The following is a 22,304-nucleotide window of genomic DNA, read 5'->3' as shown; positions in this document are numbered from 1 at the left end:
TTATTCAATCAACAAGTATTTATTGATCACCTACTGTGTGCCCAGCACTCTTACAAATAGTCTGGAGGATACAAAGAGGTTTCTAAGATATGGCCCCTACCCTCCAAAAGTTTACAATGTACTTGTGAAATCAGATACACACACATGAAAAGATAACTATCCATTAAAAATTCTCAATGATAGGCATCAAAGAAGCAATTTTTACATTGAAGATGGTGGGGGGGGGGGTAGGAGAGGGATGGAGTGGTCAGAGGAGACTCAGTGCAGTACATGGCGCTGAGCAAGTTCTCCAAGCATGAGAAAGACTTGACTAAAGGGAGAGGGCCTTCCAGCTTGGGAGAACAGCTTTAACATAGGCAAGAAGGTGGAAACATGAAAGGCATGTTAAAGACAATGAATGGGCCCCTTCTGTTGCCACTGAGGTTTGGAGAGGTGTACTGGAGTTTGTCAGAAGCTGGTCATGCTTAGGCTGGTGAGGGAAAATGCCTTTGGTTTGTTTATGACTCCCATCCTCACCCCCACCCCAGGGGAAATGGAGCATTTTCAGAACTTGGAGCTGCCTGGGAACCATTCTCTACTCTCCCATCTCAACTGAAATCCCAGGCAGCGGCTCAGCTATCACTCAGATCAGGGCCACAGCACTTTGGGCATGATTGTTCCATGCTGGAGCCCTTGGATGCCTTCTAGAAACTCTGGAATGTCTGGTGAAGGATAGTGGGGGGAATATGAAGGGTGACAGGGGCCCCATGTGATGCTGCAGTCTTTCAGAGGCTCTGTAGGGTTCTGTGGGTAGACTCTGGAGGCCTATCTCAGCCTTTGAGCTGATTTTCCATTAGGCCTGAAGACTCTCTGGTGAGTTGCCTCTCTCTGGCCTAATAGAAACACCCACTGGAGCCACCACACATGTCTACCCAGCTTCTTAGATACAAAAGTTCTTATTCTTTCTCAGGCAGCATCAAGGAGTGGTATTTTCCTCAGTCCCCCACAGCTCCCACACGGTCATCCCTCAGTCAAGGGCCATCTCTAGAAAAACTAGTTTCCCAGTCCTAAGGAAACCATTATGTAGGGCCCTTAGCCTTCTCATTTAGCAGGAGGCAAGGTCAGAGATAGGCAGGGGCTTCAGTGAGAGCTGGGGCTTCAGCTTCTCAGGCAGTTCCTCAGTGGAATCAGTCCGCTGCCACCCTGAGCTTTCCACCACAGCTTCTTTCCTGATGCTTTCCTCTAGCTGGGGGCTAGATCCCCAACCCACAAGTGTGAGGGAATTATGGGAAGTGCCCTGGGCAGTCATTCTGGTCTTTTTTTGGTCCTTGACTGCCTTCTCTCCCTCTCATCCTGCACCCAGTTGCTCTCTGTTCCCTCGGTACCATGGGATGGCTTTATTTCAGTTCATGCACAAACCAGTCTGGACACTGTGGAGTCATAACAAGAGTGGGATGGAGGCTCCAGGGCTTATTACTGGCCAATCAGTTTCTTTGGAGGGGTGCTTGAGAAGGAGGTTAGAGCCATGCCCATAAAAACCACCGCTCCTCCTTCCTCCCAAGCCCCAGCAATGAACAAAGAGCCAACCTCCACCAGAGGGAGGGTCTTTGATCACAAAGAGGATCAGTCAGTGGGATGTGATTAGTGGGAATCTGGATGGATTACCAGGTAAACCAAAGGGCAAAGGGGAGCCTCTATGGCCTGGCCTAGGGTAGGGGGTGGGTTTAAAGTCAAGGGTTGGGGATTCAGCGTAGGGGAGGCCAAGGTGAAGGAAACGGAAAGTCTGGCTTGGCAAGCATCTTGACAATTCAACCTGCATGCTGTCACACCAGCTCCTCTTTCTGCCTTTGCTTGATCCAGTGGCCAAAGTCAGTCTATCCTCAGCAGAAGGTTCTGACATGATCCAGTGGCAAAGTCCCTCATCTGTGGCCCTGGGGGGGGCTGTCCACTGGTTTTCACAGACCCAGCCACCCCCCAGCTCTGGCCCCTGGTTCTTCACACATACCCTGTCAGGCTGTAGGAGTTAAACTCACTCTTGACTTTGGGTGGTTGACCAGGCCTTGGAGAGCTCCTAGTGGCGAGGGGCTGGGCCTGGTAGGCATCGTAGTAGTTGGAGCGATTTCCCTGGAGTGGGCAGGAAAAGCAGAGGATGATTCCAGCTATCAGAGAGAACAGGGTGGAAATAATACCCAAGTAAAGAGCCTCTCCAATCTCAAATTTCATGCTGTCAGGTACCAGTGGGGAGTAGAAGTCCCGCAGGATCCCATGAAGATTCCAGGCAACAGGGATGAAGCCTAGGAGGCCTCCAAGGATGAAGAAGACTCCGCCCACTACCGCCACTCTGTCTTTGGCTCGGGAGTCCTGGCAGAAGACTGTGCATCTCATGCCCACCACAGAGATAATGCAGGCCAACGAAGAGATTGCACTGGATGTCACCATCATTGCCTGGGCTGCCTGGATGTCAGCAGGCAGGCCTAGAAGGGTGCTGTAGATGTCACACTGGGTGATGCCTGTGCTGTGTGTGGCACACTCCATCCAGAGGCCCTTGGAGAAGCCGACTGCTGTCACAATGCTGGCACCAACATAAGAGCTTGTTCGCCAGCTGGGGAGCAGCATGGCAACCAGGGTGCCCAACAGCCCCAGAAGGCCCAGGATGTAGCCTACAAGTTGGAGGCCAAGAGAGGCCATGGCAGACCTCTCAGTAGAAGCGTCTTAGGGCCTGCTCCCTTGTCTTCTGGCTGCAGCTTTTGCTCCTTGGGTCCCAGCCTCTAATCCCTCATTTCAGAGTGTCTCTGCCAGCCCGACTTCTCTCCTCCTTACAAGTGTCTGTGGGTGGCCACAAGCAGGCTCAAGAAGGCATCTGGAAGACCTAAAAAATATCCATAAACCAGATTAAATATTGACCAGAAGCTTATGAGAAACCAGAAAATGCTGGATGCCTTTTGACCTTTGTTATCTTTAGAAATAACACATGAGAAAGAAAAAAAAAAAAAAACTTTGAAAGTGTAGCCAAAATGTCATCACCTCCTGCGTAGGCACATGCCTTAGGTTGGCAGCCAGACAAAGCCAGGGGCCAGACAGGTGGCTGCTTTCCGAGAAGGTGATGATGGCATTGGCGGTTGTGCTGGTTGCATTAACTCCAGGTCAGGCCGTTGGCTGGCACAGTTCTGTCTCCAACGCCCGCTGTTTAATGCATTGCTCAGCAACCGTGCCTCAGGGCCCCTCAATTGCAGACTGAGGCCAAACTCCACAAGGCTGGATCAGGAGGAACAGGTCTTAGGATATAGCCTTGGACTCCAAGTTACTAGAGGCTTCTTGAATCTTCAAGGGCCTAGAGAGCCGTGGTCTAGACCTGGGTCATCTGCCCATGGTGAAAATTTATTCCAGGGCAGCTTGGGGCAGGCAGCAAAGCCTTCTGTCCACACTACGAGAGTTCACATCCTCCCGGCCCTGCCCAAATCCCCCTCCCCAGGTTAGACTAAGGCCTCCTGCATGTATAACACACCCAGACATTTCCTGTTTGCTCTCCTAATAGATACCCCACGAGTCCTAAGCCTCCCAGATGCTGTGGGAGTATTTTGGAGCAAAGATTATTCCGGCCCCAGTAGAAAACCCTGAAATTCTCTAGGCTGTCTGTCAGGGGCACTAAGATGGACAGAGGGAAGGAAAGCTCCTCTAGAATAGAGGGCTTTCTAAGAGGTGGGCATCCGAGCCAATACTTTAGAATCTCAGAGCTGTCCAGGATTTTGCAGTGTTCAAGGAGCACGCCCCGACTCTTACCAAGGTTCAAGACACTAAGGGCTAAGGGTACATCCTCCTCCCCATCATCTACAAGACCCTCCAGCACACTAAATTTTCAACCCACCGCAATCTGGCTATTCCACTTTAGCCTTCTTCAAGATTTCTCTTTCCCTACTCATCCCTTAAATGTGAGTATTCCTCAGAAGTCCATCCTTTTCTCAATCAACACTCTGTCCCTAAGCAAACGTATCCACCCCCATGACTTAATCTCTCACCCATCCACTGGCACTGCCAAATCTGTATTTTCAGCATAGACCTTCCTCCTGAGCTTCAAGACTGTCAGCGCAATCACCTGTTTAAAACACCCACTGAGAAATGTCATAGGCACCTCAAGTTTGACATGTTCAAAAAGGAACTCATCAGCCCCCATCACACCCCTCCCCAAACAGTTCTTCCCTGGCTTCCCCACGGTCGCTAGCTGATACCTGTATCCATTCCCTTGCACCTGGCCAAAATCCTGGGCGTGATCCTTGAGAGAGAGGTGGCTCTCTCATGCTTATCCCTCACCTTCTACTGTCACTGTCTCACAAGTTCTGCCTCTTGAATATACCTCAAATCCATGGCACTCTTCTCTCCATTTCCACTGCTGTGTCCCCAGTTCAGGGCTTCGTCATTCTCTCTCCCTTGGACTACAGCAACGACTTTTTAACTGGTCTTACTTCCAATCTTGCCTCCTCCAGTTCTTTCTCCACACTGTTGCTAAGGTGATCTTTCAACACATTAATCTGATCAAGTCACTACTCTACATAAAACATTCCGGTGTCTCCACATCGGTTAAAGAATAAAGTCCAAACTTGTTTGTATTCCATGACCTATCAAACTTCATCTCTTGCCATTCCCCTCCTCATACTCTCTACTCTTGCTGAACTAAATTACTTTCAGTTCCCCAGTCATGTCATATAGTTTTTTGTTTCCAAGCCTGAGCACAGGCTGTTCCTTCTATGCAGAATGCCTGGCATTCTCTCTCTGTTTAGCACTTTCTCATTCTTTAGAGCTCAGCTCAGCTGTCTCTTACTCTAGCCTGGAGCAAGTGCCCCTCCTCTATGTTCCTGCAGTAGCTTGTGTTTAGTTACCTCCATCATAGTAATGATAATAATGATAATAGCAACATTTATGTAGTGTTTCCTATGTGACCATTACAAGCACTCTACACATGTTAACTCATTTAATCATCACAACAATGCTTTACGGTGGGTACTAATAATCCCTATTGTATAGATGAGGAAACTGAGGTACAGATAGTACTTATTGAACTATATTGTGATTTCTTGTTTAAATCCTTATTCTATCCCCACTAGTCTGTGAGCTACTTGAGGGCAAGGACTGTATCTTACTCATCTCTGTATCTCAAGTGCCTCACAATGCGCTGCCCAGAGCAGGTATTCAAAAATGTCCTCTTAAGAATGAACAAAAGTAGTTAAAAGTAGTTTGAGGGACTATAAGATATGGACTTCCAAATGAGTCAATGATACTTCAGTGTAAGGTACCAGAGCTGCCCAATGTTGGCAAAGAAGATTGAGAGGGGAATCAGAAAGAGGGAAATGAAGAGAGAGACAGAGAAAGAGACAGAGACAGAGAGACAGAAAGGGGAGAGAGAAACACAGATAAGGAGAGAGACAGAACGATAAAAACAGAGACAGAGACAGAAAGAGAAAAACAGAGACAGAGTAAAAGAGACAGACAAGCACAGAGAGAAACAGAGTTTGACCATTTTATGTGTATAATTCCGTGTTGAATATCATGTCTCTGACCAAATTCTAAACAATTTGAGGGAGGAAACCATATATTAAGTTTCTGTTGTGCCTCTGCAGCTTTGGGCACACAGTTGATAGTCAATGCTATTCATCAGTGACGGATGTCACCATGCCAATGTTGATGCAAAGCAGTGCGGAGCAGGAGTCAATAAACATTGATGGGAGGTGGGGAGGGAAATCTAGTTTGAATCTCAGTTCGGTCACTTCCCAGCTGTGACACTTCACAAGTCCTTTCCAGGCATTGGTTTTCTTATTGCTAAACTGGGCACGATTCTACCCATCCTGATCAGAACTGCGCCTCTCAGTGGGGCCTTCAGTGCTGCTTGGAAGTCCTTCTACTTCTCCCTGGTAAGTGTTTTTAGTGACTACTTCAAATACTTACCTTTTTTTTGAGCTCCCTAACCTACCTCCTCCCTGTGCAGCTATTACCCTATCCTCATCATTCTCTTTGAAGCCAAGATTCTTAAACAAGCCATTTAATATTGACGTCTCTATTTCCTCCCCCTCCCACTCACTGCTCAACCCTCTGCAGTCTGGCTTCTGCCATTAGCCCTCCACTGAAAATGTTCTCACCAAGGTTGCCAACAATTTCCTTGTCCCCATATCCAATGGTCATATCCCTGTCATGTCATCTTGTCCCTCTCTTTCACAAAACTGTCTTCTCTCTTGTTTTCTGTAACTCCAATCTCAGTTTTCCCTGCCCCTCAAAATGAGGCTTCTAGGTCTCCTTTATAAATTCCTCTTCTTCCGCCCACTCTATAAATCTGACTACTCCCCCCAAGGTTTCATCTAGACTTCTAGACTTCTCTTCTTATTCTTCACATTCTCCACGGGTGACCTCATCCACTCTGTCTCTGTGCCAGTGACTGCTGAATTCGTACCTCTGGCACAAATCTCTCTCCTAAACTCAAGATTTGTATATTCAACTGCATTTGGAATGACCCCACTGGAATGTCTTAATGGTACCACAAATTTGACATTTGCAAAGCTGAAATCATCTGATCTCTTCACCCCCAAACTATTCCTCACACAGCTATCCTGGTGGGACCACTGCTCATCCAGCAATTCAAGCCAGTCATCCTTGTTTCTTCACCTCTTCTTGGCATACAAACAATTATGAAATCCTATCAGATCTACCTTCAAAATATATCCTGAATGCATCCCCTTCTTTCCATCTCTACTGCCTAAACTTTAGTTCAAACCATATCTCGTGTCCATTTGGAATCTCATAGGTACCTCAAACTGGTCTCTAATTCCACTTCTGCTCTGCCCCTATAATGAACTATCCATCCAGTAGTCAAGGATCTTTCTAAAATGGAAATTGAATCATAAGTGCCACCCAACCTCTTTGCCATGCTCAAAAATCTTCAGGACCTCTCAATTGCTTTCAGGATGAAGTTCAAACTCTCTAGCCCAGAAAAACCAGGAAAGCCCTCCATTGTCTGATTTCTGCTGTTCTTCCCAGCCTCATCTCCCACCAGTAACCTCCAACCTCATGCTTGATGCTCCTTCACATATACACACACAATACACACACACACACACTCTCTCACACACGCGCGCACACACATGATCTAGCCATACCTGAACATGTGTACTTCTCTGAATTTGCCTTTTTCTCCATCTCCAAGCCCTTAAACATCCACCATTTGCTTAGCTGATTGCTAGTTATCCTTCAGGACTCATCCTCTCCTTGAAACCTTCCTTGGACTCCTCTTCCCACCCAGGCTGGGTTAAATACTTTTCCTTTGTACTTTCTAACTATCTATGGCCATTGAGTGTGAGTGAGTGTTGGTAAGCTACCTTGAGGTGTTTGGAGAGAAGACTTTCTGCCTCCCAGAGGAGCGGCTCTTGCTTCCGTCTTCCTGGGATGGTGGCAGAAGAGCCCAACTTGAGTTTCCCATGGGAACCAACAGTATCCACAAGAGGAGAGCCTCTACCTAGAGCCAATCCTGACTCAGTAGGAAAGTGGTTTGGGGCAGGGGGAAGGCGGAATCAAAAAAATGCCATCAATAAGGTTTGGAATCTCTAGAGAGCCTGACTTGGCATAGCTGGGCAGGAGGAAGGACAGGTTGTTGGAGCTTATTCAATTGGGAGAAATTGCACAATGGGGGTCTGCTTTTCAGCCAGGGTCAGCAAGGCAGTGGTGAACAAAATAGCAAGTGGTTGGGTGGTGGGCCCTACTAGAATCTGCTTTTGTTAGTGTGATGAGGAGTAGAGGGTTTAGAGAAAGAGTCCTGGCCTGAGAATCAAAAAGTTAGCTTCTCATCTTGGTTCTGCCTGGAACCTGTTGAAGAAGTCCCTTAACTTCTCCAGGCCTTAGTTTGCTCACCTCCAAGTTTTGAGTCTCAAATAAGGTAATGGGGACAGGAAACCATTTTCACAAATATAGAAGACTGAATAGCTGTTATTAGAAGCAGTCAGTTTAAAAGAAACTCCTCTCTTTGAGGGATCCTCCTAGAAACCAAGCCCTGGCTCCTTTGGAAGAACAGAGAACTCTAGGCCTTGCCAGCTGAATTTGTCTTCCGGGCATGAGGCCAACACACTCCATGGCCCAAGGGCTGGGCAAAAGGCTTCATTTAGGATCCTTACCTAATCTTCCTTAGGGGAGGGATTGGAACTGCAGGAGAGGATTAGGAGGGTCAAGACTAAGAGCAGCTCCTGAATTAACCCCTTCTTGCCTGGGTACTTGCCCTGCTAGGCTTATTTCTTGCACCAAGAGTCTTGTGCATGGTACCTCTTCTGTGGGGGCATCCTCATGAGACTGGTAGAACAGCACAGGTGGGGTTCTAACGCTCAGGGAAGGACCCGATGTGGCATCCTGTGCGCGGTGGAGGCCATCGCAGCCCTCTTCTGTCAGCCTCATTCCTCCATTCCTTGATCTCACAGCCCCTCACAGGAATCTGAGACACTTGCTTTCCTCTCTGCACCTCACCTCCAGCTGCCGAGCTGGGCTCTAGTAGGTGGCAAAGCCATTCCCTTAAAGCCCTACTTTCTGGAAAGTTTGTCCTTGGAGCAGTTCACCTTTCCTTCTGCATCAGTTGATGGATGACAGCTCCAGGAACTACAACTGGATTGAGAGATTTTCTAATTGCTTTAAAAAGAAATTTATTTTTGGCCTGATCCTCAAAGAGAAGCACTGTCACTTTAGAACGCTAGAAAACACCGAAAAGCAGAACTGAGAAAACAGACATCACCTACAATCTCCCCAGCTATAAGCGCTGTTAATGTTTTGGTTCCAACTCCATTTTCAAAGAGGACAGTTGAAGAGAATAATGTCTCAGCCCAAAGAAGAAATTTCTTTTTTCAATTGAGATATAATTGACACATAACATTGCATTAGTTTCAGGTGTACAACATAAACATTTGATATATGCATATATTGCAAAAAGATCACCACAATAAGTTTAGTTATCATCACCACACAGTTACACATTTTTTTTCTTCTGATGAGAACTTTTAAGATCTACTCTCTTAGCAACTTTCAAATATGCAATACAGTATTGTTAACCATTATCACCATGCCGTACATTACATCCCCAGGATTTATTTGTCTTATAACTGGAGGTTTGTACCTTTTGACCACCTTCAGCCATTTCACCCACCCCCCCACCCACCACCTCTGGCAACCGCCTACCTGTTCTCTATATCTATGAGCTCGTGGGGTTTCTTTTGTGTTTTTTTCGATTCCACATATAAGTGAGATCATACAGTATTTGTCTTTCTCTGTCTGACTTATTTCACCTAGCATAATGCCCACCAGGTCCATCCATTTTCATCGCAAATGGCAGCATTTCGTTCAAAGAAGGAATTTCTAATGACAGACTTGCAGACCAGTGGGGGGAAAGTATTTAAGGGCTTGAGGGGGAGATTTTACGACTTCACTCAGAAATCCATCTTCTGCTGACTCCCTGAGCCTTCGTGCCGGGGAAGGCGCTGGAGCTGGCTGAGGAAGCGCTCCTTCCAGTCCTCAGTGCCCCACAGTTAGACAGAGGGGTAAACTGTAGCTGCTTTCCTCCCAGCCTTTTATCTCAGTCCTTTTGCCCTCAAAAGCTCTGTTCAGAAATTATTATCTGATTTGGAGAGTGCTTCCTCAGGCTCTGTAGTTTCAAAGTCTAGAAACTTTGTGGTAACCTTGAGGAAACCAGTACTGCCAACCCAAGTGCTACCTGAATTTTCCCTCCTGTGCCCTTCCCTCGGAAACCCAAGGTGGCCCAGGCTGGCTGCACCATGGGCCAAATTGAGAGCAACCAGGAAGCAAGAGCCCACAGGTGAGTTTAAAAGATAGCAAATAAATCAGAATTGAGACACTTACGAAGCAGTTCTTTTACAGAGCCTGGAGGAGGTGTATGGCCCTGGAGAGGGAGGAAGGGATCCTGAGGAAGAGGGGCCCCAGCCGAGGTGATAAAGGATTTCTAATTGTTACCCACAGCTTTGCAAAATACATCTGCAAATCTCAGCCTTGGGTCAGAGACTTATTACAGATCAGAATTAAACCCCCTGGAGGCTGTGGAAGATTGAGGTACTTAAAAAAAAGTTTTGTGAGTTTTGTGTTTTTCTTGTCAGAAACTCCAGCTGGGCTTTTGTGTGGTGACCTTGGGGGGAGAAGGGTTTGGCCCAAGGAGGAATTCGGAACATTCCAGCTTTGGGGGTGGGGCGAGGAGGGGCTCTGTTATGCCCATTAGGTGTCCCTGGCTAGCGGCCCTGAGGCCCAGCAGGAAATAAGCCTCATAAACACAGCCCCGATGAGCTAGTGCCCAAGCAGCCCTGCGCCGCCTACAGCCCTGCCGACTCTTCCACCCAGTTTTGTTCTCCTGCAAGCCCCCAGCTCTACCCACCCCTAAGGCTGACCCCAAGGTGCAAGGGCAAACGTATACTGTAGGTTCAGACTTTTGTGACTTCAAAGACCAGGTCCCTACAAGGTGGGACTGAGGTGGCCGTGGTAATTGTGGGCCATCTCTGTACCACACACAGCAGTACCGCACTCTATGTCATCCGAGTCTCTCAAAAGTTCTATGGAATAGAGTGTAGCAATTGGGTTTCCTCTCCAAATGAAAAACAAAAACCAACCTTTCCTGCTTTTTTTCTGATTAGAAACAGATGCTATTGCAAAAAAATTCAGAAAATAAAGTATAAAGAAGAAAGTAGAGGTCCTCATAATAGCACCAGCAAGAGGTATAATGTTAATCATTGTTAACATTTTGATGCACTGTAGAAGACATGAATAGACATATTTCTTAGAAAATTGAATCACATTATACCCTACAATTCTGTAACCTTCTATCATTTCTAAATAACGTAACGATATGACATTGACATGGCCCTATTTCCATGTCAAGTAAAAAACAGATCTGCGTCATTCTCTTCTGGCTGCATTGTAGTCTATCACATAAAATATAATGTATTTAACCATTAACTATCAGCTATTGTTGTTATTTCCATTTTTCACTACTATAACCTAGCTTCTTTGCACGTAATACTGACAAATTCTAGGGACAGAATTGCTAAGTCAAAGAGTGTGAATGTTTTAAAGGCTAATACAACATATTACAGAAGAAGAGCAGCTATTACCGTTTCCAGATGAGAAAGCCTCGGCCCAATGAGATGAAATGAAGGAATTACCCAGCATCCCAAGCTGAGCAGTAACAGTTAGACCTGAAATCTACATCTCTAGAGGCCTGGCTCAGTAAGCTTTCCTGTGCACATTGACTCTGTCCCAGGGAGTCCTATGTAAAAATGAGAAGGCTAGTGGCCACCGTTCGTTGAACACATTCTGGGTGTTAGGCACGGTGCTGACGGTTGTCATATACGTTGTCTCACTGAGCTACGGAAGAGCAGAGCCAGGCCTGGGCACCAACCCTCGCCAACTCTGGAGCTTGGCTCCTCATCATTAGGCTCTACTCCGTTTTTGAAGTGATATCAAAGCAGTCAGATTTGTTGCCTAGTGCGAATTCAGTGAGGCAAATCAGAAGTCATGCTCCTTCCCAAGGTGGCTCATAACTGTCCTGCAGGTGTGAACGGGGTGCTGATCCCCAGCAATCCTCCTGAGCAGGAGTCTCTCCAGGATGCTACCCCTTGGCAGGCTGGGACAGGCTAAAAGGGCAGTCATGCCTGAGCTCAGGCCTGGGGAGTCTTTGGAGACAAAAGCAAGCAAGACTGAAGGGATGGGAGGGCTAGCAGGCTAATCCTCTAACCAGCTGTGTGACCTGGGGCAGGTCTTCACATCTTTCTCCAGGCTTCACCCAACTGACTTCCCAAGGCAGGGCTAATGAATATGAAAGCATTTTGACAAGTAGAAAATACTGGGTGAGTGCGGGGTAGAATTTGTAGTAGAGGGGCACCTTATCAGCTCACAGTGACTCTGTGCAAGTGAGGATAGGAAAAGGCAGAATCTTAGGGACAGGTGCCAGGGCGGATGAGGGCACTGTGTTGGCAGGATGTGGTTACCAGATTGGCAATCACTCAAGGACTAGGTTCTAACACTGTGTTGCCTATGGGTCGGCACTGTCAGATCCTGGTGGAATCATGCCAAAGACTATGACTCCTCAGTGTTGAGCCTAGGAGGCGCCTTAATAATCTGCTAAGACCCCTGCTGAAATCCAGAGAGTCTAGATAGGTGGGGGAATGGGAAGGGGTCTGAAAGAAGAGAGGAAAGAATTGCAGTCTGAGAAAAGCAGTATCTGGTTAAGGAGAGGAGTGAGCTGTGAGAGAATAAAGAGAGGGAAATGTGGGTCTGGGAAGAGATGGGTTAGGAAAGAGAGCAGGAGAAGAGGTGGGAGAGGGGCCTTTGAGGAACAAAATCTAAGAGAGGTCTGTATAAACAAGGTCTTGAGGGAGAGAGAAGAGATGGTACTACGAGAAGAAAAGTCTAGGAGGAGAAATAAGAGAGATTTTAGGGGCAAAAGGGCAAGGATGAGAGGACTATCGGAGAAGGAGTTAGGGTCCAGGGCAGAGAGAAGATTAGAGACATTCCATCCCCACTGTTCCACCAAACCAAGAAGTTCTTGTCAAAGTCATGAATGACCCCCATGTCACCAAATCCAATGGCCACTTTTCAGTCCTTAACTTCCTTGACTTCTATGCAGCATTCACTGCCCCCAATAACTTTGCCCTTCTTGAAATGCTTTCTTCTCCTGGCCTCTGCGATACAACTCTCCCGTGCTGTTCCTCCTATCTCTCTGGCTACTTCTTCACTGACTCCTCCTCCTCTGCCAGATCCTTAAATAGAGGTGTTTCTCAGGAGCCTGACGTAGGTCTTTTCCCACTGCATTCCTACTCTCAGAAGTCTCATTTCTCTCTCATGGTTTCAATTACCCTATATACTCTGATGACTTCCAAACCGTCGTTTTCAGCTCAGACTTCCGCTCTAAATTCAGACCCCTATATACTGACATCTCCATTTGGATAGCTCAAAATCATCTCAAACTCAACATGTCCAAAATTGCATCCTTGATTTTCTTCGAACTAAAACCAATCCTCCCTCAGTCTTCTCCATGTGAGAAAGCCAGTTATTTAAGCCAGAAACCTCAGAGTTAGACTTAATTTCACTCTTTTCTCTTTCTCCTTCCCTCCACACTCCATCTCATCTGATCTGTAAATCCTTCCAATACTACCTTCAATATATGGGTCTTTCATCCATCTATTGGTTTCCAATGTGAAAACGATATTTCCATTACCATCCTTTACCATCATCTCTCAAAATCCGTGGTCTCAGGACCACTTTACAGTTTTAAAAATTATTTAGGAAAAAATCCAATGTTCCTCAACTAGTGAGTGGATAAACAAAACCGTGGCACATCTGGATAATGGAATACTACTCAGCAATAAAAAGGAGTGTGCTAATGATACAGGCAACTACATAAATGAAGCTCAAGTGTGTTGTGCTAAGTGAAAGAAGCCAAATTCAAAAGGCTGTTTACTGTAGGATTCCATTTATATGACATTCTTGAAATGGCAAGACTATAGGATGGAGAATAGATTAGTGGTTGCCGGGGTTAGGGGTGGGGGAGGGGGTTGACTAAAATGCTGTGGCACAGGGAATTATTTGGATGTTGGAACTGTAATGATTGTTGCATAACTCTATGCATTTGTCAAAATTCATGACACTGTAAACCCAAAAGAATGAATTTTATGCATTCTTCCACATTTTGTCACACTGAGTATTAAATGACATGTACGCGTGTTTAAAAATAAATAAATAAAATATATTAGTTAAAAAATATTGAAGACTCTAAAGGGCTTTCATTTTTACGGGTTATATCAACATTTAACATATTAGAAATTAAAACTGATAAACTTTAAAACTATTTATTTTTTAATTTAAAATCACAATGATCAACCCATTGCATGTTAAAATAAATGACACATATTTATGAAAAATGACTATTTTCCAAAACAAAAAAATTAGCAAGAAAAGTGGCATTGTATTACATTTTTGCAATCTCTTTAGTATCTGACTGAATAAAAGCAGCGGGATTCTCGTATCTGCACTTGCATTCAACCTGTCACAATATGTTGTTTCAGTTAAAGGATATGAAGAAAATCCAGCCTCACAAAGATATGTAGTTAGAGAAGGGGGTTATTTAATAGCTTTTTAGGCAGAATTCTAAGAATGACCCTCACCTGTGTATCAATTCCCTCTCCTTTGAGAGTGGTATTGGTGATATTTATTAGTCCCATGATTATGTTAGTTATTTGGCAAAAAGGAATTATCCAGGTGGGCCTAATCTAATCATGAGCCCTTTCTTATTTTTTGAGGAAGATTGGCCCTGAGCTAACTGCTGTCAATCCTCCTCTTTTTGCTGAGGAAGACCGGCCCTGAGCTAACATCCATGCCCATCTTCCTCCACCTTATATGTGGGACGCCTACCACAGCATGGGTTGCCAAGCGGTGCCATGTCCGCACCCGGGATCCGAACCGGGGAATCCTGGGCCGCCAAAGGGGAATGTGCGACCTTGACTGCTGTACCACCAGGCCGGCCCCTATATGAGCCCTTTCAAAGTAAAGTGTTTCCTCTGTCTAGTGCCAGAAAAGGAAGACAGAGAGATTGGGAATGTGATAACCACTCGATGTGACACTGATGGTCAGGCAATGGAAGGGGCCGCATGAGAAGGAATGTGGGCAGCCTCGAGGGCAGCACTCCAGAGAATAGCCTTTGGATGACAGCCAGCAAAGCAGCAGGGACCTCAGCCCTGAAAACCAGAAGGAACTGGGTTTTTCTCACCTTTTGAGTGAGCTTGGAAGCAGATTTCCCCCCCAGAGCCTGCAGATGAGAGCCCAGCCCAGCTGACAGACAACTCGACCTCAGCCTTGGGAGACCCTAAGCAGAGAACGCAGGTGAGCCCACCTGGGCTTCTGACTTACAGAACTGTGAAATAATAAATAACTGTTGTATCAAGCTGTTAAGCTGGTGGTAATTTATTATGGCGGCAATAGAAAGCTAATACCTTGTGGGTATTCATCTTTGATACCATACGTAAACTTCACGAGTGGTAGTTTCTTAACGTTTATTTGCAATGTTGAATCTAAAACCCTATCAATGAACCTTTTGTACTCTGTAACATTAAAATCCATTGGTCTATCTTGCACTTTGAATGGATCTATTATCCACGCATGATTTTATAACATCATGCATTAGTCATTTGGAAAATATCGGCCCGCCCAGTTATACAGATCTTCTAATTATTGACTCATTTCATAATTACACAGTATAAAAAACTGTATTCATTAGTCTCCCTACTAATCTAATCAGAAATGTCTTTAGGGTATTGAGAAACTCTCAAGCTTACAGGGGCAGATACACGTCTTCCAAAATTATATGTTTTACTTGAAAGCTTAAATTTTATCATTGACAACAAATACTATCAGTTGTTTCCTTTGCGATAACAGGATCACTTTATTCATTTTCAACAAAATGCTGGCCAAATACTCAAGTTTGAATAACCATAGTTCCTCTGTCAATCATTCTTTCAAGTAAGAAAGAAGTGTTTCATGAAAAACTGGCTAGTTTAGCTTGAAATTCAATTGCACAAGTGCTTTTCCTCGTGACAACCATCATACTTCAGCACGCAGTAGAAGTGCTTTATATAGCCTTCCTATTTTGTCACACAGATTATTAAAAAGGCATGTACTCACACACACCAAAATAAACTCAAAATGGATCAAAGACCTAAAGATGAGGCCTGAAACAATAAGTCTTCTGGAAGAGAATATAGGCAGTACACTCTTTGACATCAGTTTCAAAAGAATCTTTTCAGACACTGTAACTCCTCAGTTGAGGGAAACAATAGAAAGAATAAACAAATGGGACTTCATCAGACTAAAGAGCTTCTTCAAGGCAAGGGAAAACAGGATTGAAACAAGAAAACAGCTCACTAATTGGAAAAAAATATTTACAAGCCACTTATCCGACAAAGGGTTAATCTCTGTAATATACAAAGAACTCACACGGCTCAACAACAAAAAAACAAACAACCCGATCAAAAAATGGGCAGAGGACATGAACAGACATTTCTCAAAAGAAGATATGAATATGGCCAATAGACACATGAAAAGATGTTCATCATCGCTAATCATCAGGGAAATGCAAATCAAAACTACACTAAGATATCACCTTACACCCGTTAGATTGGCAAAAGCATCCAAAACCAAGAGCGACAAATGTTGGAGAGGTTGTGGAGAAAAAGGAACCCTCATACACTGTTGGTGGGAATGCAAACTGGTACAGCCACTATGGAAAACAGTATGGAGATTTCTCAAAAAGTTAAAAACTGAAATACCCTATGACCCAGCCATCCCATTACTAGGTATCTATCCTAAGAACCTGAAATCAGAAATCCCAAGAGTCCCTTGCACCCCTATGTTCATCGCAGCATTATTTACAATAGCCAAGACGTGGAACCAACCTACATGCCCAGAAACTGATGATTGGGTAAAGAAGATGTGGTGTATATATACACAATGGAATACTACTCAGCCATAAAAAAGACAAAATTGGCCCATTCACAGCAACGTGGATGGACCTCGAGAGTATTATGTTAAGCGAAATAAGCCAGTCAGAGAAAGATGAACTCTATATGACTCCACTCATAGGGGGAAGTTAGTATATTGACAAGGAGATCTGATGGGTGGTTACCAGGGAAAAGGGGGGGTGGGGGGAGGGCACAAAGGGGGAAGTGGTGTACCCACAACATGACTAACAAAAATGTACAACTGAAATCTCACAAGGTTGTAATCTATCATAACATTAATAAAAAAAAAAACCATAAAAAAAAAGGCATGTACTCAAAGGGTTGAGATTTAATAAAAATTCATCATTTTTACTGTTTCATCAAGACATTCTTATGTGAGACGGGCATTTCCTCCACCAGGAATACATTGCTGGTGAAGAATAACATGAACACAGTTTGGTGCCACTGCCCTGACCCATGCTAAGGGGCCAGCACTTTCACCCACAATTGCTTTTGCTCCATCAGTGCAAATGTCAACACAGTGAAAACGGCAAATAACGTCTTAGTCTTATTATGAAAGTAGTTTTGACTGAACCCCCTGAACGAATCTTAGGGGCCCCTAGGGGTCTTTGGAGCACACTTTTGGGCTGTTGGTCTAGGCTAAGGCTGGAAGGGGAGGAAAGAGGCCTGGGAAGGGTGGAGATGAAACTTTAATCATGCTTAGAAATGCCTTATCAACGGAGGAGGCAGCTGGGAATAAAGAGGAGGAGAGAATTCCTAGATTCTTTCCCCCAAGGACCTCTGCAGTGCCCCTTCCTACTCCTGACCTGCCTTGCTCCTGAGCTGTCCCAGCCAAGTCAACAGCTACCTTCTAAAGCTCCTCCATCCTGGGATCTTGGAAGCTCTGTCTTGCAAGGCCAAAATACTAAGAGAATCCCATCCTGGTCCATATACCTGTCATGGCTGCTTGCCACCTGACCCTAGAGCCCCAAGGCTCTGCTAGACTGAATCTGTGAGTCTGCTCAGACCAACTACCCTGTGTTAAAAGGCATTCTATTCACACAGAATGAGAACCTGCTGTGTACCCAGTCCTGTGCCAGGTGCTGATGGGAGGGAAGATGACAAAGCCATAGCCCCTTCCCTGATCACCTCAATAGAGAGGCTTACTTCACATCTAAAAAGGGAGCTCCGATGAAAAGGCTGTGGAAGGAAGCAGATATTAGCATGTCTTGGAGGCTTCCTGGAGTAAATGTGGCTTCAAGGAGGACCTGGAAGGCAGAGGTAGAATTTGAGTCAAGGGGGAGAGAGAAGGCATTCTAGATCTAGGCAGGAGGGTGGAGATGATCACGTGCAGGACTGGTGTATTAACAAGCCTGTTGAAAGCGAGAGGCAGAGCTGGGTGGAGTGGGAAGTGAGGCTGAAGATATAGGGAAAACTGTGAATGTCTGACTTGTTCCATCAGTCACGGGCCGCCAATGCAGTTGTGTGAGCAGAATGAAAGCTGTGTTTTAGGAAGCCGAATCTGGCCAGTTGTGCAGAAAACACCTGATGGTGTGTGGGACAAAAAGAATGAATACCAATTTATTTACAGTATTTCATTTCATCCTCACTCCAGCCCTGTGAGATGGGGTACTATTATTTTCACCCACAGGAAATCGAGGCTCAGAGAGATTAGTTAATTTACCCAAGTCACCTGGATGGTAAACTACCAAAAATGGATTCCAACCCAGGCCTACTTCCAAAGTCTGTGCTCTGAATAACCACAATGGTGGAGGGGGGAAAAGGGAGTAATTATAATAATGATAACAGCTAACATATATTGAGCGCTAAATATGTGTCAGGTTGCAAAATCTATACACTATTTCATTAGACCTTCACCACAACCCTGTGACGTAGGGACCATTATCATCCCATTTCGCAGATGGCAAAATGGAGACTCGAGAGGTTAAGTCATTTGCCCCAGGCCTGAACACAGCTAAGTTCTGGAGTGGGACACACACTCAGGTCTATCTAATTAACTCTAGAGCCCAAGCTTTTCCACTTTAAGGTCTACTGCAGAAATACAGACAGTAGATGATAAGGACCTGAACTAGAGTGGTAGCCAAACTCCTCTAGAGCAATGGCTAGTGAGGGCTGAGTCGAGAGCTGTCACAAAGGAAGCCCCGACAGCACTTCCAGCTGCCTCCATTTTATAGTCAGGAGGCAGTGCCATTGGCAGATCAGGCTCAGCCCCGGAGCACTGGTGATGGCTATGGTGGAGACTTGCTCAGGTTGAGGCACCAGTCACCCACTTCCACTGGTCCCTTCTGCCGTCTGCCTAACTCCACAGCAGCACATGGGCCCCTAAGTGGGGCCCCTGGGGCAATTGCCAAATGGACCACACCCTCCAAATAGCTGTATTCTAAAATCTCATAGAGTGCTGAAACCAAAGAGACCTGAATTCCACTCTCTGATCTGTTACTCACTAGCTATTTGGTAAGTCACTTAATCTCTCTTTGCCTCAGTAGCCTGCTCATCATCAAATGGGAGCAATAACAGTACCTACCTCATAGGATTTCCGTAACGAGTAAATGAAGTAATAAAGCAACAAAGTGCTTAGCACAGTACCTGGCACATCGTAGGCACTCAATAAATGTTACCTGTTTTTGTTGTGGTGGTGGTTATTCGTATTAGTTTGTCAGGATCCACCTCCCAGGAAGATATCTGCCACTGGTCATCAGCATCTGTTGTTTACTTAGGCAGGATCACCAGGACACTGAGACTAAAAAGAAAAGAGAAGAGAATGCACTACTGCGACCTCAGTATCACTGCGTCTTCCCAAGGCCTCAGGCCAGGCTGGGAAAGGAAGCTGTCTTGGAGAAGAAGGACTGCAGAGGCTGGCTGGAGCAGCCAGGGATGGTACGGAATGGAGTGAATAGAGGAGGGAAGGAGCCCAGCTGGGAGTGACCTTCCCAAGCACCCTTCCTCCCTCCCCTCCTCCTTCCTCAGAGCTCTGTTTTTCTAGGCCCCTGCCGTCCAAATGAGCAGCAAATGGGGAGCTGCGAGGGGCTCTGCCAAGAGAGCTCCGCACCACATGGGCCACAGCCCTGGCTCAAATGTCGGGCCAAGAGGCAGGGGAGGCAGGAGGAGAGCTGACCCGGCAACAAACTGTTCTCCGGAGGGGACCCCCTGTCCCAGGAACCCAAGGAACTGGGTCCAAGACCTGGGACATTTGGGACATTTGGACTTGAGGGCAGAGGCCACAGGCACCATTTGCTATTGTTGCTGCGGGGACAGGCCTGGGTGGGGGAGAGACTCTTCCCCCTTCCTCCTCTCTCAGAGCAGACTCTGCCTTCTTTCTTGCCTCCGTCTGGCCCCATACAGCTTTTTAGGCTTCCCGGCCCCATCCCCAGGGGCCCTGGCTCAAGAGGCAGACGCTGGAGGGAAAGAGTAAGATCTCCTTCCCTGACGTGACAGCAGAACCAGTTCTGGGGCTTTCAGCCTGGCATTCTAGATCCTTCTCCATCAGTTTCCTGCTGGCCTAGGTTTTCACCGTCCCCGGGACAGCCCCCTTTCCTCACTGGTCCCCACTGGCCGTGCAGTGCAGTGCGGTGGGTAAGAACCCCGAGACTATGTGAGTTCAAATCCAGCCTTGTCACTTTTAGCTCTGTGACCTTGGGCGAGTACCTTAATCTCCTCTAAAAAATGAGGCTTGTTAACAGTATTTTCGTCATAGGGTTGTTTGTGAGACTTAAATTAATCCATGCAAAATGCTTAGAACAGTGCCTGGTACATAAATGTTTAACAAATGTTCTCTACTCTGACTGTCCGCCTCTGTGTCAGTTCTTCCGGTCAGGATTACATTTCCCCTTCTTTCTGCCTGCTTAAGCCCCAGCCAGCTCGATTGCCCCCTCCTCCATGAAGTCTCTCTGGCATTACCAGTTCTCCTAACCTCTACTATACACCCCGGTGAGACTAGACCCACTTTGAGAGCAAGGACTGTGACATGAAGAGCACTGACTAAATGAATCACAGAATAACGTCTAGTCCCCTGAGTGCAGCAAAATTTTGTGACAGGGACTCTCAGTAAGAAATATATTTTACAGCATGACCTAGCACATGCATTTGTGTATCTTTAAATCTAGATCTATGATTAAAACAAAAGTTTCATAGAAAAATATATACCCCTACCGCATGTGATTCACGTAGTACACACTTCATCTTGTTAAATTCTGGTTGCAACCCACTAAATTGATTTCAAGCCCTGCCACTGTTGTGACCCACAGCGTTCTCTGTGATAAGCCCTATACAAGATTCAGACCTGCAGAGACTCTCAACGCTGAAAAGACTACAGGTTTTGAAAAGCCACGGCCTGCTTACAGAGCGGATGTCAAGCCAAGGGGAGCTGCAGTGGAGGGTGTGTGGGGGGCAGTGGAGGGTGTTTGGGGGGCACTGGAGGCAGAAGACCGGAGAGGCAGGCTGGGCTTAGGCAGCAAAGGTCTTCAATCGCCACACAAAGCAGTTTGGACATTTCCCATAGGCGATTGGGAATCGCTGGAAGTTTTTAAGTACAGGAGAACCAGCCTCAGTTCTGTGTTTTAGAAAATTCACTGGGGTAGCTACGAAGAGGACAGATTGGAAAGGCCAAGTCAAGGACAGGCGAACCTCTCTGGAAGCTGTTTCAGGCATCCAGGTGAGAGAGGACACGTAAGCCCACGATTGAAAAAACAACTGGGAGAGTGGGGAAGCATAGAGGAGACAAATTGAAAAATGGCGAAGACTAGAATCAATGGGGCTTGGTGGCTGAGGTTTTTAGCTTGAGTGACTGGATCAATAGGATTCTGGTCACTGAAGTAGGTACAGAGGAGGTTTGTAGGGGAGAAAAACAGTTCAGTTTTGGAATGAATTTGAGATACCTACTGGGAAAATTTCAGGCTGGAAATATAATTCTCAGTCTTTCATTCATTCAATAAGCATTAATGGGACTGACATAGAGAAATTAACATTTTATTTTGCCAAGTGGGAACACTAAAGAAATTAACTAACATCCACCATTGCCATCGTTTCAAAAAAGACAATATTTTGTCACCAAAAAAAATAGGAAAAGCATAATCTCAGAATAAAGGACAGTCCTTTATAATTGAACGAATTTAGATTATTGAAAAACTCTACTTTTGATGCTTTTCCCATTTTGCTGTGACCCACTGAAAACATCACGATGTATCAGCCTGATCTGTGGACTGTAGTTGAGAACCACAGATCTAAGGAATGGGCAGAAGAAGAGAGGTCAGCAAAAGAGACCGAGAGGAATGGTTCCAGAAGCAGGAGGAAAACCAGGAGAGAGTGATCATGGAAGCCAAGAGAGGAAGGAGAGTTTCAGAAATGAGGACTTGACCAACAGTGTCTTTTGCCACCCAGAGTTCAAAGAGATCACTGAATTTGGCAATTAGGAGGTCATTGGCGACTTTTGCTAGTGCCCTTTCACTAGAAGGGTGGGGCTGGGGCCAAATTGCAGTGGTTTGAAGTGTGAATGCGAAGTTTGGAAAAGTGGAAGTCCAGAGTGTATACTCTACTTTCGACAAATTTGAGAGTGAAGGAAAGAAAAGAGAGAGGGAAAGAGGGACGGGGAGAGAGAGAAAGAGATTGAGAGAGAGAGCAAGTTAGGGGAGCAAGAGAACACATCTGGGGAGGGAGGGCCCTTTTTTGGGGATAACAGAAGCAGGCATTTTATAGCAGGGAAAGAGCTGGTATAAAGAAGCTGACTTTTCCTGAAGAGAAGGGGCATAATGTCTGAAGGAAGGGCCCCAGGGAGGGAGGGTAGATGAGGCCAAGGCCCAGATG

The 22,304-nt window shown here is 45.9% G+C and overlaps 1 protein-coding gene across 5 annotated transcripts; it reads right to left on the bottom strand.

The window, feature by feature from the left end:
• Positions 1 to 10,061, bottom strand: CLDN2 (claudin 2). Of its 5 annotated transcripts, XM_070502603.1 has the most exons (3): positions 4,331 to 4,615; positions 2,215 to 2,848; positions 1 to 2,103 (listed from the first exon to the last, which is right to left on the bottom strand). In XM_070502603.1, exons 2-3 carry the CDS (start codon positions 2,665 to 2,667, stop codon positions 1,975 to 1,977), a joined length of 582 nt encoding a protein of 193 aa, XP_070358704.1. In that variant the 5' UTR covers positions 2,668 to 2,848; positions 4,331 to 4,615; the 3' UTR covers positions 1 to 1,974. The 5 variants fall into 5 exon arrangements, with proteins under 5 accessions (XP_070358704.1, XP_014710135.1, XP_014710134.1 ...); XM_014854649.3 differs by lacking the exon at positions 4,331 to 4,615 and adding an exon at positions 9,850 to 10,061 and having other exon boundaries at positions 1 to 2,848; XM_014854648.3 differs by having other exon boundaries at positions 1 to 2,848; positions 4,331 to 4,603.
• Positions 10,062 to 22,304: the final 12,243 nt, after the last annotated feature.

The sequence above is a fragment of the Equus asinus genome, chromosome X, assembly GCF_041296235.1.
Source record: "Equus asinus isolate D_3611 breed Donkey chromosome X, EquAss-T2T_v2, whole genome shotgun sequence".
Taxonomy (NCBI): Eukaryota; Metazoa; Chordata; class Mammalia; order Perissodactyla; family Equidae; genus Equus; species Equus asinus.
This window is presented reverse-complemented; position numbering and strand designations above follow the sequence as displayed.